Consider the following 16,082-nt stretch of genomic DNA (forward strand, 5'->3'; position numbering starts at 1 on the left):
GATGAGGCTCTGACTTTGCTGAGCTCTGGGGGAGGAGGGCCCACTGTGGGCAAGAGGGGAGACGCCTGGAAAGGCTGCAGATGGAGATGGATAAGCCTGGGCCTTTCCCCAGCCTGGATGAGGAGCAGGCTTCCAGGCTGGGGAGGGAAGATGTGGGTTGTGCTTGTTCAGGTCTGCAGTGAGAAGGGAATGGGGACAGCAGAGGATGGGACCCGGGACAGGTGACCCACCTAGGCCTGATGTCAGGGACCCAGGCCCTGTTCGCCCCCTAAGAGCCACCTGAGGCCCTTCCCTTGGCCCGGACGGCGCAGGCCTGGAACAGCACTCGTGACTGCAGTAGCAGTCAGCCTGGGCCAGTGGTGAACGGCAGCCGGGCCAGGAAGCAAGAGCAGCGACAGGTGCCTCCCCAGCCCACTCGGGCCCACCAAGGCCAATCACATAATAAACATATATTTATAGATGTACAACTTCAGAATTCTAATTCAAGAAATACAGCTTCTTAGGCGATCCTTTAGGATCTATGTTCTCATTGCACACGGCTCAGCCCATCTAGGGACAGCCGGTGGCCAGGACCACAGTCGGATGCCATGGCGGAGCACCAGGGCCACTGCGGGCGTGGTGCTCTGGTCTGCGTTGTTCTTCTGATCTCTGGCCGGAATGGCCACTTCATTGTGGGGTGTGACCTTCAAAAACCAGATTTGATGTTTCCTTACCAAACTTTTCCCAGAAAGATTCCTTTTTTTTTTTCCGGGGGGAAAGTCTTTTTTAAAAAGAACCAAGAGGAACTCTGGGAGGGAGGCCAGTTACCAGCTCACAGCTGGCAGCTTGGGAAGTAAGGCTTTGGAGACAGCAGGCTCCACACCACACCCACTGCCACAGAAGAACTCTGGAAAAATGGCAATTCCAAAAGGCCCAGTATAAACATGGGAATAAATAAAACTCCCCACCCCTGGCAGCAACAGCTGCTTTGAGAAAATCTTCATTTGACAGGGAGGGTAAAAAAAAAATTTTTTTTTTTGGTTCAGATTCATCCTTTGGCCACCACATACGTGGCCTGTTGGTGACATCCATGACAGGTGATGATGGTGGTGCCCCAGGCATGAGCTTTTCTTCATGGGCCTAGCTGCTGCCCTGGGGTCCTGGGCTGATTCTGAGAAAGCGCCTTCTGGAGTCCTTGGTACATGACGTAGGAAAAGGGTGGCATTGATGGAGCTGTGCCCTATGGCACCGCTAAGGCAAAACCCACTCGGGGACTTGGGTGGGAAAGTTAGGCAGGGCCTGGCCCCTGCTAAGCACTGCAGCCTGCTGGCTCAAAGGCTCCTGGAACCAGGGCTGAGAACTGGCCATGGGGTGGCAGCTGACATGAGGCTTCAGCCCAGTGCCGTAGCTCAGTACTGAGCAGGGACTTACCCCCTGGGCCATGTTTCCCGCTCCATCCCTGCTTCTTCTGCAGCTCAATATAACCCTGGCAACCTCCAAAGTTTACTATGGGTTTATACCATCATGATTACTGCTACCATCCGAGACAGTCTGGCGCTGGGGAGAGAGGGACATTAAAAGCATGAGACCCATCTTTTCTTACGACATCAGCTGTGGCTAATGTCTAGCTTTGCCAACTGTCTTCTCCAAACAGGCCTCATTTCCTAACACAGAAGCAATCAGCTGAACAACTTAACCCAATCACTGCATAGTTTAAAAAGTATACTATATATATATATCTATCTTTATATATGCCTATTTACATATAAATAGATATATATACATCTCACTCATCTTGAAGTTACATTCTGTGGCTTCTTCCTCATTTATCCCGGTCAGCTCCCTGCCCAGTTCCTTCTGCAGGTGACTGGTGGGGGTCCTGAGGGGAGAAGGGGGACTGGGCGGCTCCTCTCCCAGCCCTTCCCCCAGGCGTTCCTTCGCAGCAAGTTTTACATTCTACTTTCGTTGCCATGGTTTCTGTATCCTAGGAGCCCGCGATGCAGAGCCTCCGCCAGCCCTGGGAGAGAGGGAAGCAGCAGGTTTTCTGTCTGTCCTAAGACCTTTCTGCATTTATTGGGCGAGAGAGAGGGCAGTTGTGCGGTGTTCGGCCTCCAATTCCATTTTAATTTTTTTGTCTTTGTATGTCTTTCCTTAAGTATACAGTCCATCACCTTGGCTCAGTGAGTGTCACCAGAAATTCTCCAGGGATTTCATAGTCTGGGGAGGAAAGTGGGTAGTTAGCCAGGAGGTCTCAGCCCTTCGCCTTCAGCTCAGCCGCATAAACAAGCAGCCGCACAGCAGTCCATGCACCTGCTCCGCAGTGGGACTGGAGCAGAGGGAACCCAGAGAGGGAGGGAAGTGGGCAGGGCACTGATGCAGAGAACAGCCCCTTCAGCTCTGCCCACAGTGCTCTGGGCTCGTACAGGCCGTCCACTCTGGGGTACTGGGAACACAGCCCACTACTGCACGCAGGAGCAGGGAGGCAGGGTGACCCCTCACAGCCACTTTCGTTTTTTCCCCACCCCTTCTGGGCTGAGTGGCTGCATCTGGCCCTGAACCCATGACCTTCTGTTCCTTTCCACAGACCACAGGCCAGATGCTGGGTGGGCAGGCGAGGCCGGATGCCTGTGGCTTGCAGGCTGCCAGGTGCAGCGGCTCTAGAGCATGCCCACATCCCACTTCAGGAGCAACGGCCTCAGGCTCTCCTGCCCCCTGCCGGCTGCGCTGTATTGGTCCCAAGTCCTCCTGCCGGAAAGGATGCAGGTGGGAGCGCTCTTGGCCCACCACTCCAGTTCTTTCTGGTAGAGCGGAATCTATGTGTGAATTCTTTTTTTTTTTTTTTGTACGGGGGATCAGGCTCAGGACCTTGCACTTGGCAGGCAGATGCATATGTTGCTGAGCTCTCTACCTGGCCCAGCGAATGAGTCCTGCAGTGGAGTCTGTCTTGGGCCTAGCAGTGCCTGGTGCCACACACAGATGCCAACTGCACACAGGAAAGGACTGCGTGGCTTGATGGTGGGAGTGGAGCACATCCACCCCTCAACAGCTGTGGACTCCCACCTATCTGGCTCTTGGGTGCCCATAGCCCGAGGGGAGGGGAAGAGTGCAGGGCAGGGTAGTGACAGAGATAGGACCAGAGGCTATGGCTGCTCTGTTTCCCTGTGGCCCCAGAGCTATCCTGCCTCTGGACAGGGGCGAGAGCTGGGGACATCATTAACCAGGCTCCCCCCCCCCCCGCCCCGCCTTGTACCCACGGCCAAAGCTGCCAGGAATTGCAGGACAGTGGCAGCCCTGGCTCATACTTGGGCCTGGATGGTGTGGATGGCCCAGGACTATCCATGCAGGGAAGCCTGCACCTCTGACAGCCGGCTGCAGCTTGGAGTGCCCATCTTCTGTGCTCTGTGATACATGTCTGTGTCACCGAAGTAGCGGGCCCGGTATAGCAAGCCTTCCTCTGCAAAGCAACAGGGCAGGGTTAGGCATGCCCGGTGCCCCCCAGAGCCTGCTGGGCCATGAGAGGAAGAGGCAGGTAGAAGTGGGCTGAAAGATGCCCAGGGGCTTGGGCACGCTGGCCCCTGGCAGGGAAACCTAGAGGAGCGGAGACTATGGGACCCCTCTGGGAGAGGGACGATCCAGGCCACTTCCTGTAGCTTGGGGCACACACAGTGGGTGGCCAGAGAGCCCCAGCCCATCTAAATACTCACCCCGGCTATGACTTATGGGAGCCTGGAGGAAAGTGCCAGGTGGCCTGGGCTGACACAGCCCACAGAGCATGGTGAGTAGGGTTTACTTCTTTCCCTGTTCCCCAAGTCTGGTCCCTGGATGCTCTGCCAACCACACACACACACACACACACACACACACACACACACACACACACACTCACTTTGCTGCTTTTCCTTCCAGCAGTTGTTTCGGAGGTTGGCGATGTAGTCGTCCTCTACATTCCGCTCAACAGTCTTGAGGCTGGCACCTGTGTACTCCTCTGAGAAAGTGTCTGCCACGTAGTAGATGACACTCAGGTGGTCAGTGACTCGCCTGTGGATGTGGCCCACCGAGCTGTCCAGAAAGCATATGCAGGTATACAGTGTGTCCAGGTGCCCAAGACCAGTGACAGGAGGTGCCACACGGGTACAGGAGCAGCTGCTTCCCTCCTAATCGTGGTCCAGCCATTTTGCTACCACATGGGCGCTTGTGAGAAGTGCTGCCTAGACAAGGCCTTGGTCTGGGAAGTTGGGTCCTGGAGGAAGTGTGGCTCTGTCTCCTCCACCCCAGGAGTATCTCCTCCCCAGATAAGGGCCACGGGGACAAAAATGACAGGGCTGGGCCACGCTAGGGAACAGAGCCTGTGCAGAGTGTGTATAAGGCCTTGGGATGCTCAGAACTAAAGAAAGGAACAAAACTCTGAGAGATTCCAGGAGCTGAATCTTCCCTGTTTTGGCTGCAGGCTCTACAGGATTGAGACAGCCTCCACCGCCACAGAGCCGCTGCTCCAGGAACGACCATCCCCATCCAGGAAGGACTGCCCCTGCCAGCCCTGCTGCCCCTCATCTCTCTACCCACAGGAGAAGGGGCAGCCTCAGGTCAGAAAGGCTGAGCCACTGCTGAGCGTCCCTGGGTCCCATGGCCCCCTGCTGCTTGGGAGAAGCCTGCCAGTCCCCGTTCCCAGCAGCAGCCAGGTGGGAGCAGGGGCTTCAGGAAGGGAGGCTGAGTGCCGGGCACTGGAAAGGAAGGAAGAAGCTGACAAAGGGTCCACGAACTTGTCCAATTCACTACTGGCGGCTGAGACCAAGTACTTATTCACCAAATATCGTGGAGCATTTCTAATGAGCTACATACTTCAGTGCATTACTCATTAATTTTCCCAAGCATGTGGACCTTATCATTCATTTCTATCTTATGGCTGAGGAAACCAACATCATGAATGGTGCCTAGGGTCACAGGTTCTTGGAGAAGCTGGGGTTCAGAGCCCACTAGACTCTTACTCCAGGACCCCTGCGCCTTCAGGTCTCAGTTTCAACTGAAAAAAAAAGTTTAAAAAAAAATTTTTTTTAATTTTATGTATTTAGTTGTTGTGGGGTTTCACTACTACACAGCTCGGACTCACAGTGATCTTTCTGCTTTCAGCCTGCCCAGTGCTAGGATTACAGGCATGTGCCACTATGCCTGGACTCTGTGGCCAGCTCAGCCCACCCTGGGGGTGGGGCTGGTACGGCATGTGGTGCCTGAGACGTTCTGGCCCTAGTATGAATTGATGAATTATTATGGTGGTCATCCAATATGACTGAAGCCCTTAAAACAGCTCATCTTCCCAGAGACCACCTCCCCCCTTCTTCTCCAACTCAGCCCAGGGTGCAGTTTCCTCTCACCTTTCCCGCCACCTCAGGGAAGGCCCCAGTCAGCTCCTTGGGTGTATCTAAACATCCTCCTCAAACCCCACCCCTGGCAACAGGTCATAAAAGCCTCAGCCTCCCTTTGTTCCAATCCAGAGAATTCCTTATCTGCCCAAATTCTGTGTCCTCCAAGATAATGAAGCCTCTTTCTCTTTATAATAAAGCGCCTTTCCCTTTTTCCTTCTGCCTGTTTCTCTGCTGTGACACCATTGAAAATCTATTAGTGCTGGGGATTGAACTATGGTTCTTGCACTTGCCTAAGTTTGCCTAAGTAGGTGCTTTAGGCCACTGAGCTCTTTCTGGCCCTTTTTTTTTTTTTTTTTGCAGAGCTGTAGATGGAACCCAGGGCCTCACACAACCACTGCAGCACTGAGCCATACCCCAGCCTTTTAACCAGAACATTATGAGCAGAGGATAATTTTAGGGTCAGCAGGTAAGACAGGAGGAGGGAGTTACAGAACCTCAGGTCACATGTAAAACTGTGCTCTGCTCTAGGGAGGTCTGCTGGACACTGCCTTTTCTTAGGGGGCCACGATCCTAAAATGATTACGAGGCTCAGCTTGAGAGACTGCTGCTTCTTGTTCTCATTTCTTTTCCTTTTCTCCTTCTTTTTCCTTCCTTCCCCTCTCCTCTCCTCTAGCTCCTTCCCCTCCATCTTCTGATACTGGGGAAAGAATCCAGGTTCTTCACAATGAACTACACACCTAGCCCGTTTATTATTTTTTACTTTGAGATACAGTCTCACTAAATCACTAAGTAGCCCAGGCTGGACTCAAACTTGTATCCTCCTGCCCCAGCCTTGTGAGCCACTGGGTTGGTTACAGGGGTATATCATCACACCTGGTTCAGACTGTGTTTCCTTCACTCTAATCCAGCTTCCTGCCTTGTGTTCATGAACCTGGTAGATCTGGGTAGCAAAGAAAACCCCGACAAGGTTGAGACTGCCAAGCCCGGCCTGCCCACCACTCTGACCCAGCCTTGAACAGGTACTCACGGTCTCGGGCTCAGGCTGTAGGGTGGACTGGAGACCATGAGCTGGCTAAGAGCTGACACGAGGATCAGGATGAGGATGGGCATCAGCTGGACAAATACCCCGAGCCCGCCCTGGAGGGAGAGCTACTGTCACCCAGGTGTACACCTGCCATTGGCCTGGGCATGATGGAGCCTGGGAGGCCAGCCCACACCCCCTTCACCTCTGGACATTCCCTAAGTACAGACGCTGCTTCACCTGCCAGCTTTCCCAGAGAAATACACAGCAGTCTCTGGAGGAAGTGGGGTATGCACTGACTTTTGAGAGTGAACTCCACATCCACACAAGTGGCTGCTTCCAGAATAGGGTGGGGCTGCAGGGAGGCTGTTCCTATGCATCCATTTCTGAGTTTCGAACTGTACAAATATACTACCAATTAGAACCTAGAAATAGGGCTAGGGGTGCAGCTCCGTGGTGGAGTGTTTGCTTAGCATAGCCCTATATTCAATGCCCAGGACTAGAAAAACAAAATCCAAAATAGAAATAAAAATTAATAAAATCACTGTGTGGCCGGGTGTGGTGCTCCCAGTGATCCTTTTGCCTCAACACTCCAAGTGCTGAGATTGCAGGTGTGTGCCTGTAATTCTAAGCCCTTGGGAAGATGAGGCAAGGGATTCGCTGGAAGTTGTTTTTTTTTTTTTTTTTTTTTTTTTTTTGCGGAACCGGGGATTGAACTCAGGCCCTTGTGCTTGCCAAGGAAGCGCTTATTCCACAGAGCCATCTCCCCGGCCCCTCACTGGAAGTTTGAGGTCAGCCTCAACTACTTAGTGAGATCCTTTCTAAAAAAAAATAAACAGCCTGGGGGGCCAGGGATATAGCTCAGTGGAGTAAGCACCTGCTTGGCAAGTGCAAGTTCGATCCCTGCTACCGCCAAAAAATTAAAATAAAATAAAATAAATAAAAATAAACAGCCTGGCACGTTGGTGCATGTCTGTAATTCCAACACTCAGGAGGCTAAGGCCGGAGGATTCTTGAAAGTTAGAGGCTAGCCTGGGCTACGAAAAGAGCTTAAGGCCATCCTGAACTGCATAGTGAGACCCTGTCTCAAAAAGACAAAAAAACAGGTCAGGGAGATGGCTCAGTAGAATAAGCACTTGCCTGGCAAGAGCAAGGGCCTGATTTCAATCCCAGTTTGTGGGGGGGGGGCAAACAATAATAAAACATTGTATGATGATTTGTAATTGCAGAAACTCTTCTTTCTGTATGTTAAGTACAAAATAAAGTGTTTTTTTTGGGGGGGGTAGTACCAGGAACTGAACTCAGGACCTTGTACTTGCCAGGCAAGAGCTTACGCTACTGAGCGATCTTCCTGGCCCAAAATAAAGGTTTTATTTATTTATTTTGGTGGAACCAGGGATTGAACTCAGGCCCTTGTACTTGCCAGGGAAGTGCTTATTCCACTGAGCCATCTCCCCAGCACCAAGGTTTTAAAGAAATGAACAAATACTAACTAACAGAGCACGAATACTCTCTGCTGCCAGCCTTTGCACTGTTTTAATGCCTGCTGTTGATCTGTGGCTTAAAAAATGTGTTTGAGCTGGGCATGGCAGCACAGGCCTGGAATGTCCGTATTTAGGGAAGCTGAGGCAAGAGGATTGCAAGTTTAAGTCCCACCTGGGCAATTTAGCCAGACCCTGTCTAAAAAAAAAAAAGGCTGAGCTTTAGCAGCTCCATGCAAGTGCCCCACCCCCGCTCCCGCTGGCTCCCCAGTATCACAAGCCAAAAAAGAATAGTTAGAAGCACTGTTTAAAAGTGCTAAGAAGCACCTTTGTTGGCATTCTGTAGGATTCTCAGGAATTTTAATTCTCATTTGCTTGGAAAATGTCACTTTGGCCTTACGAACAAATGGACGGCACAAATGCTAGGCCCTAAAATGTAGGTGAACTTTCTGTGTTAGTTCCTAGCAGAGGCCAGCGAATTCCCCAACTGAGGGCAAGGTGGCTGGAGTGTGGCTCCCTCTGGTGTCACTCAGAGGAATGGCAAGCAGGAGCCAGGATGGCTGTTGGTAGAGTTGCAGGAGGGACAGTGTGGGATGTCACTGCTTTCTGGGGGCTGCACCCTGGGGTGGTCCCAGCACCCTCCCCTGCACTTGCCAGCCCCTTCTTCACTCACATCACCCTGGTTGTCCCTGCGGTCCTGCCTTTGCTGGTAGGTGTAGCGCATGCGGCCGTTGCTGTAGACATGGACGTTACCTGGAGGGTCAGTGGGACTGAGTCAGGGTGGGGGGGTCTGCTGGGAGAGGCTGACACCCAGTCTCTTAGCGCCCTGGGGAGATGTGGCTGCAGGAGGGTGGGGGACTTACTAGAAGGAAAGCCACCGCCGAAGAACATGTTGAAGAGGTCTTCGGGGGAGATGTCGGCCTCAAAGCCACGGTGGAAGTCCCCGTGCCCATGGCCGTGCCGGGCAGCCTGGCCCTTGTCATCACCAAACTGGTCATACTGTTTCCTTTTCTCCGGGTTGCTAAGTACCGCATATGCTGTGCCAATGGCTGGGAAGGGAACAGAAAGGTCAGGCCTGGGAGGCTAGTGCTGGCTTCAGCTCAGGTGCTGCTGTGGGGTCCTTGGGGCACATTCGGGGTGGCGCTGCAGAAGCCTGGATGCTACAGGGCAAAGCCTAGGCTCTGGCAGTCCCCCTCCACACTGTGTGCAGTCCTTGATGGCATTGTGTCAACTGCTCCTAACAACAACCTTGATGCCATTTCGTCTAGGGCAGCACTGAAGCTCTGGGAAGACCAGGGACTTACGAAGCTCACCCATCTCTGAGGCTGCAGGTGTGCCTTGCTTCAAGATTTTTAGCTGACATTATGGAAAACCATCAAAGCCCTTTCCTCACTCATCTGTCTCGAGATGCCCATAGGGATGGGACATCCCTGCCTGGTGGCAACAGAACTTGAAGTCATGGTAGGACATGGGCCAAACTGACACATACATGCAGTCTTTGTTGTACACTGGAAGGTGGTGAGGACTGACAGAAAGGGCCAATCCCAGCTTCTGGTCAAGACTCTGTGGCTGATAGTGTGGCCAGGGTGAGAGCCCTTCTTCCTGGGGACCAGGGCCCTATTTGGACCTGTGGCCTTCCCTCCAGAGCTTCCTGGCAGGGCGTCCATGTCCCCAAGGCCACCAGCTCTGCGTCCTCCCCAGGCTCCAGCTCGTGAAGCCGCCCCCTTGATCACAGCCACATCTGCCCCACAGCCTGACAGTCCCCACTGCCACCTCCAGCCTCTGGGTCCTGTTGAATGGGCTCAGGAGGAACATTCCTCATGGTGGTCCTGCCCCCTGTGCATTTTCTGTCTCCCTCTAGCCCTGAGGGCTGCCTGGTCCTAGGACTACACAGCTCAGAGCCCAGGCATGGTGGTGTCAGGCACAAGGCTGCCCTAGAGGAGGTGAGGTGGGAATGAGAAGCTGCAACACAGGGCTGGCACAGTCTCAGTGCACACGTGTGCCTGAGAGGGTGAGGGCAAATCTAAAAGAACAAGGGTGGCTTGATTTGGGGTGGAAGTGGCACAGCCTTTCCCACAGGCCTGGAGGCCAGAGGCTGCTGTGTCCCCACTGTGGCCTGGAGGTGCAAACATCTGCGAGGGGAGCTGGCTCAGGCCTCTGGCACAGAGGCTGCTGCCTGACCGGGAGTACCTGACTGGGGCTGCTCTGCCCGGTGCTATTAGGACTGAAGAGCCACTAGAAGTCTCATGCCTCAGGCCCCTCCCAGAGCACCAGGAATAAGGGGGAGGGCAGGAGGGGCACTGTGAACTCTGACAGATTCTATGTGGCTGCAGGTGGCTACTACGTCATGGGAAGTAAAACCTGAGACTGTGGAGCTGGGCCTGAGACTACTTCCTGCAGGCCCCATTTCCTGGGAAAGCTGTGTCCAACCAAGGACAAGCTTCCAAGGACAAGAGCTAAAAGCTCTGTGATACCGGGCACCAGGACCTCTTACCTTTGAAGGCTTCTGTGGCACCAGGCGCATGGTTCTTGTCCGGGTGGAATTTGAGGGCCAGCTTGCGGTAGGCCTTCTTCAAGTCCTCATCCGAAGCTCCTCTGCTCACCCCTAGGATCTCGTAGTAATCCTTACACTGCTTGACCCTGGGGGGTGAGAAGGGCATGAGAGGGCTGCCTTCCATGGGCCAGCACCAAGGAACTGCAGACTGCTTGCTGGGTCAGGGACAAAGGAGCCACGCTGAGCTCCAACTGGGGTGGGCGCTGGCCAGGGCCCAGAGCAAACACAAGGGACACGTTTAGGGCTCAAAAGGGCAGCTGCTAATTTAGTCAGACCAGCACCCATAGCCCTCTGCTCACAGATCCCTCCTGGGAGGTGACCTCGGAAAGACTGTGTCTACCATCCATGGGCAGGTGAGTCCTGTGTTCACCCAACTGTATCCTTTCTTGGCAACCTGAGTCTTATTATTTATTTATTGTATTTTAGGGAAGGGTCTACAGGGTGCTCAGGGTCTCACTACTAGATTGGACTCATAAGTGATCCACCGGTTTACAGCCTCCCAAGAGCTGGGATTACAGGCGCGTGCCACCACGCCCAGTCTCTTCCAGTCTCAACTGCCGTCTCAGTGTGCCCCAGGGGTGGCACCAGCACGGAAGGCCTGGAGATCAAAATCCCGGCCCCTGCGCATGCTTGCAGGCACTTTAATCCGCTGAGCTATTAGGCTGGCCCTGGCCACCTGAGTCTTGAGTGGGTAACAGAAGAGCTAGAAATGGTGTGTGTCACTCAAGCACAGAGCTGTGAGAAACACAGGATATAACTGCCCTGTCCTTCTTACTTTTGGGTCCCTGAATGCTCCAGGTCTTGGCCTCCTCTGGGCTTTCCAAACTCTTCTATGAAGTTCTTATCATCTACAAGTGTTGGGTTTATCTGGCTAAGCCTGGCCTGGTTTATGACAAACTACAGCTGATACTATTGGTTCTTAAGCTTGTCAGGAGATGGAGTACGACCTCTAGAGTGTCTCCAAGATTAGCTGGTGGGGACACTACAGTCCTGGAAGCCCTAGCCTGACCTCCTCTGGCCTGGGATTGAGCTGCTCTGCACAAGGCCTGCCTCCAGCCTCCTGTCTGCACTCTGCTCCAGAAGGCTCCGGGCTGTAAAGGGCATTGTTGGGCTGGGGAGATGTGGAGGCGAGATCAGGCTTCATTTCTGCCTGACAAACAGAGCTGTGTAGAGGCCTGGGGCCCACGGCCCAAAGGCAGAGATGGCAGCTCGTCAGCACTTCTGCCTCTGCTGTGGATGGACAGTGGGGCCCTTCTTCCCACACTGTCCCAGGGCCTTATGGGAAAGGAGGCCAATGTCTTTCCTCCAGGCAGAAGGGGCTCAGTGCAATGGGAAGGCTGCAGGTTGCCCCTGGAAAAGCAGCTCCGGCCTGGCCCCACCTTTTCACTGCGGCCACCTGTTCTGCGGTGTAGCCTTTGGTGTTCTCTCCTCCTCCTCCTCCTCCAGCTTCCCCGTTGGCTGAGGGGGTGTTGCTCCCTCCTGCTTTCCTGTGGGTTGTGTGGGTGGCATCTGTGGGATGGGCTTGTTCACCAGCAGACTGTGGTTTCTGGTTGAGGGACGCGATCAGAGCTGTAGAAAGCAAGGGAACTGCTGAGGGCTCTTTTGTGACAAAGGTGCAGGTCTAGGCCCTGGGGCGCCTGGGCTCTGCACATGCTGCTCCCTTCCAGCAAGACCGCTAGGTCTTCCCTGGCTGGGCCTGTGAGCTGGCATGAGTCACTTGCTTTTGAGGGAGCCAGAGTCCTGGGGACAGGAGACTATAGGTTTTTTATTTCCCACAGTAACAGTGTGAATTTTATTAATAGAATTAACAATAAACACACATAATTCATGGATGGGTGAGAAATAACTGCCTTATTTTTCAGATATTCTGTGTGCATGTAAATCTAAAGAGTATTTTGATAATTTTGCAAAAGCACATTATTTGATTTAGAGTTCATTTAATTCTTTTCTTCTTCTTTCAATGTAACTGCTTTTTTTTTTTTTGCAGAGCCAGGGATTGAACTCAGGCCCTTGCACTTGCCAAGGAAGTACTTATTCCACTGAGCCATCTCCCTGGCCCCTATAATTGCTTGGTTTTAATGTTGCTCTGTTTCTATGAATCCATTTTTTCTGTATTGAACTCATTCAAACATATATATATATATATATATATATATATATACTTCTTTTCTGCACTGGAATATCTACAATATTTAGTCCTTTGTACTATTTTCTGTTTTTTATTTTTCTTGGTCTTTACTATGCTTTAGTATTATCTTTTTCCATAATTTTATTGAGAAACAAATAGCAATGAGACAGTTTCAAATCAAATTGGTAGGACAGTTTCAATAATTAACACATTGCATACTGTCTTCCTAGTGGTTAACTGCTGTACAAGATGCAGACATGATATCCTATTTACAAACACCATTAGAACAAATCACTCTATTCATTAAGAGAATGTAACTATGTATCTATCGGAACCATTATGAATACTCAGATACAAAATGGACATTCATTTATGTTTCCTCTTTTTTGTTTAGTTCCATCATTTGAATATTATGGGTGTGTTAACTCAGCAAAAATATTCTAAAAGAGTCCCGTAGTCCATAATAATTGGGTCTTCCGCTTGACTGGCAGTGTCAGAAATTGTTTTTGGTGGAACCAGGGATTGAACTCAGACCCTTGCGCTTGCCAGGGAAGCACTTATTCCACTGAGCCATCTCCCCAGCTTCAGTGTCAGAAATTGTTGACCTAAGTCCCCTACAGCTCAACATAACAACATGGCTTTACTTCTTGTACTTTGTTTTTATACTGCTTTAATATTAAATTAATAATATTAGTACAAAACTGATTAAGTTGATATCTAGTTAATTTTAATGTTTCCTAGCTTAAAAATATTATGCTGTTCAATATAATTGTTTATTAACACAGTTTATCAGAGTTATAAACTGTTTAACGTTCCTAGTTTAGATTTAATACTATCATTCACTTTTAATTTAGGATATGATAGCTTTCTCCATACAGTAATAAAAAAAATATACAATTTGCCTACATTTCCTAAGTGCACAGCTGTGCTAATGGGATGTGTCTCTCTTTTCTCTTTTCTTGAGCTGGGGTGCCAGTGTATAGCTCAGGCTGGCCTGCAACATCCTGTGGAGCCTTGAACTTGCAGGGATCCTCCTGATGCACCCTCTCAGATACTAGGATTATAGGCATGCCAGCACACCCAGCTGTTAGGCTTTTTTTTTGGCAGAACCGGGGATTGAACTCAGGCCCTTGTGCTTGCCAGGCAAGTGCTTATTCTACTGAGCCATCTCCCCGGTCCCACTGTCAGGTTTTTTTTTTTTTTTTAAATTTATTTTATTTATGTGTGTGTCCAGCTCAGCCCACCAGGGGGCGGTGCTGGCTGGCATGTGGTGCTGGGGGATTGAACCGCGGTCCCTGTGCTTTGCTTAGCTTGTTGTAAGTAGGTGCTTCAGACCACTGAGCCATCTCACCAGCCCCACTGTCAGGTTTTGAGGAAGGGTCTTACTACGCAGTCCAGGCTGACCTCAATCTCATGATTCTCCTAACTACCGGGATCATGGGTATGTGCACCATAGCCAGCTTCATTTTTATTTTATTTTTTTCAGGATCTCACTATGTAGCTTGGACTCGTAGTGATCCTTCTAATTTGTGCCTCCCTAGTGCTGGGATTACAGAGGTGCACCACCACACCTGGACTAAGTTTCATTTTTATTTTGATTTTTGCAGTGCTTGAGATTAAATCAAGAGTCTCCCTTGCATACATTCTTTTAAGTAATCTGCAACTGAGCTACAGTCCCAGCCCTTGTTCATTTTTATCTATTTATTTTAAAATTTTATCTTATTTTTGGTCTTTTCTGAGGCAGGGTTTCCCCACACAGTTTAGGTTGGCCCTGAACTCACTTTGTAGCCCAGGCTGGCCCTGAATGTTTGATGATCCTGCCTTGGCCTCCTGAGTACTGGGATTACATGGGTGCACCACCATGCCTGGCAAGCTATTTATTTTTTGGTTTTTACTTTTCTTTCTCTCTTTCTGTGTCTGTCTGTCTGTCTTTCTTAGTATAGTATACATGTTTGTAGTACATAATGATTACATTCACCGTAGGTGGGAGTTGGTACACATACATAATAGATCTTATTTTATTTATTTTTTTGGCGCAACCAGGGATTGAACTCCAGCCCTTGTGCTTGCCAGGCAAGTGCTTATTCTACTGAGCCATCTCCCCAAGCCCCACAGTAGATCATTTTTAAACTCAGCAAAAACAAAGAAGCAAGCAAACCATTACCCATATTCCTTTCAAGTCTCAAAGCAATGTGTCCCACAGACAGCCCTGCTGAGGCATGGGATGGAAGGGTCCCTGCAGTGGGCTGTGCTTAGCAGGCCTGGTGACTGCCGGTTCTGGCTGGGAAGCCGATTCCCAGAAGCCTTCACTTAGCAGCACTTAGTAGCGAGGAGGAATGAGGGAAACAAGTCTGCCCCCAGAGCCAGGGATGGTGTGAGACTCAGGAAGAGTCCCTGCTGAGCTCCCTGCCTGCTACTGGCTGGTACATTTTCCAAATGCTGGCCATGCCAACTGTCCTTCTTCAACGTTTGGGTTCTACATGGGGCATCCCCTGTCACCCTTAGCATCATGGTTTTTCAAATCCCAGTCATTGGTTGCTGCTGACTCAGTGATGAGAGGCTCATATCTGTAGCATAAGTCCTGTGTGCCCAGTCATTCCAGGCACAAAACCAGTCCAGAAAACCCTACTCATGCTGGGCCACAGTGCCCTCATGGGCTCCTGTTAACCCATGAGGGCTAGCTTCCTTCCAGGCTGCTGTGCTTAGCAGGTGCCAGACACCCTCCTTGGTCCACACCCAGCCTGAGTGATACCCCAGGTATTACGGTAATTGCTGCCATGGGGGGGAGGGTGATCAGGTGTCAGGCACGGGCAGGCACTGTGCCATGCCCAGCTCATTCAGTCCTTACAAAAGCCTAGTCCTATCCCCTACCACTATCCCATACAGCGGGGTAAGGGACTGAGGCACATTTGAACCCCACACGTTAGCTCCAGCATCCTTGCTCTTAACTCTGCTGCTATCCCACACTATAGAGCCTGAGAGTGCCCAGGCCAACAAAGGCATTCTGAATACAGAAGATATGTGACATTCAGAAAGGTCCAGATTTAGGAAAGCATGGGCACATGCCTACAGTCCCAGCACTAAGAAGCCTGAAACAGGAGAATCTCAAGTTTAAACCTAGTTTGGGCAACTCAACAAGACCTGGCCTCACAATCAAAAGTAAAAAAGGGATGGGGATGTTGCTCACAGTGAAGGCCCTGCACTCAGCCTCCAGTTCCGGTTGTGCCGTGGGGAAGGCTTACCTGCAGCCTGAAGCCCTGTCTGGTCTATAAGAGCTGTCTGAACCTGTGTCCTCACGATGGTGGATGAGGCTGAACTAAGACAATGCATGTGCCATGTGGCATGCAGACATATCCCAAAGAGGAAGCTGTAAGGTCCTGGCCTAGACTGGTGGTGGTGACCTAGGGCATGCGCACTGCAGCAGGGGCTATATCGCTGAAAGCTCTAAAAGGTTCACCCGGGCCAGGGGTACAGCTCAGTAGTACAGCTCCTGCCTGGCGAGCACAAGGTCCTAAGTTTGATTCCCAGTACCAAAATAAATAAAAAAAATTATTTATTT

General features: G+C 51.2%; 1 protein-coding gene across 2 annotated transcripts in view; it reads right to left on the minus strand.

Annotated features, from left to right (window-relative positions):
- Nucleotides 1–736: 736 nt before the first annotated feature.
- Dnajb12 (DnaJ heat shock protein family (Hsp40) member B12) overlaps nucleotides 737–16,082 on the minus strand; it is a 23,080-nt gene continuing 7,734 nt past the window's right edge. Inside the window, exons 2-9 of one of the 2 annotated variants that reach the window (XM_004623986.3) lie at nucleotides 11,775–11,964; nucleotides 10,336–10,481; nucleotides 8,705–8,890; nucleotides 8,515–8,594; nucleotides 6,367–6,476; nucleotides 3,866–4,038; nucleotides 3,336–3,433; nucleotides 737–2,196 (exon numbers count right to left, since the gene is read on the minus strand). In XM_004623986.3, the coding sequence (XP_004624043.1) occupies nucleotides 2,167–2,196; nucleotides 3,336–3,433; nucleotides 3,866–4,038; nucleotides 6,367–6,476; nucleotides 8,515–8,594; nucleotides 8,705–8,890; nucleotides 10,336–10,481; nucleotides 11,775–11,964 (1,013 nt within the window). In that variant the 3' untranslated portion in view covers nucleotides 737–2,166. Of the gene's footprint in view, nucleotides 2,197–3,281; nucleotides 3,434–3,865; nucleotides 4,039–6,366; nucleotides 6,477–8,514; nucleotides 8,595–8,704; nucleotides 8,891–10,335; nucleotides 10,482–11,774; nucleotides 11,965–16,082 lie in introns of both variants that reach the window. The other variant, XM_004623987.2, reaches the window with a different exon arrangement.

Source organism: Octodon degus, unplaced genomic scaffold, assembly GCF_000260255.1.
Source record: "Octodon degus isolate 3935 unplaced genomic scaffold, OctDeg1.0 scaffold00005, whole genome shotgun sequence".
NCBI classification, from domain to species: domain Eukaryota; kingdom Metazoa; phylum Chordata; class Mammalia; order Rodentia; family Octodontidae; genus Octodon; species Octodon degus.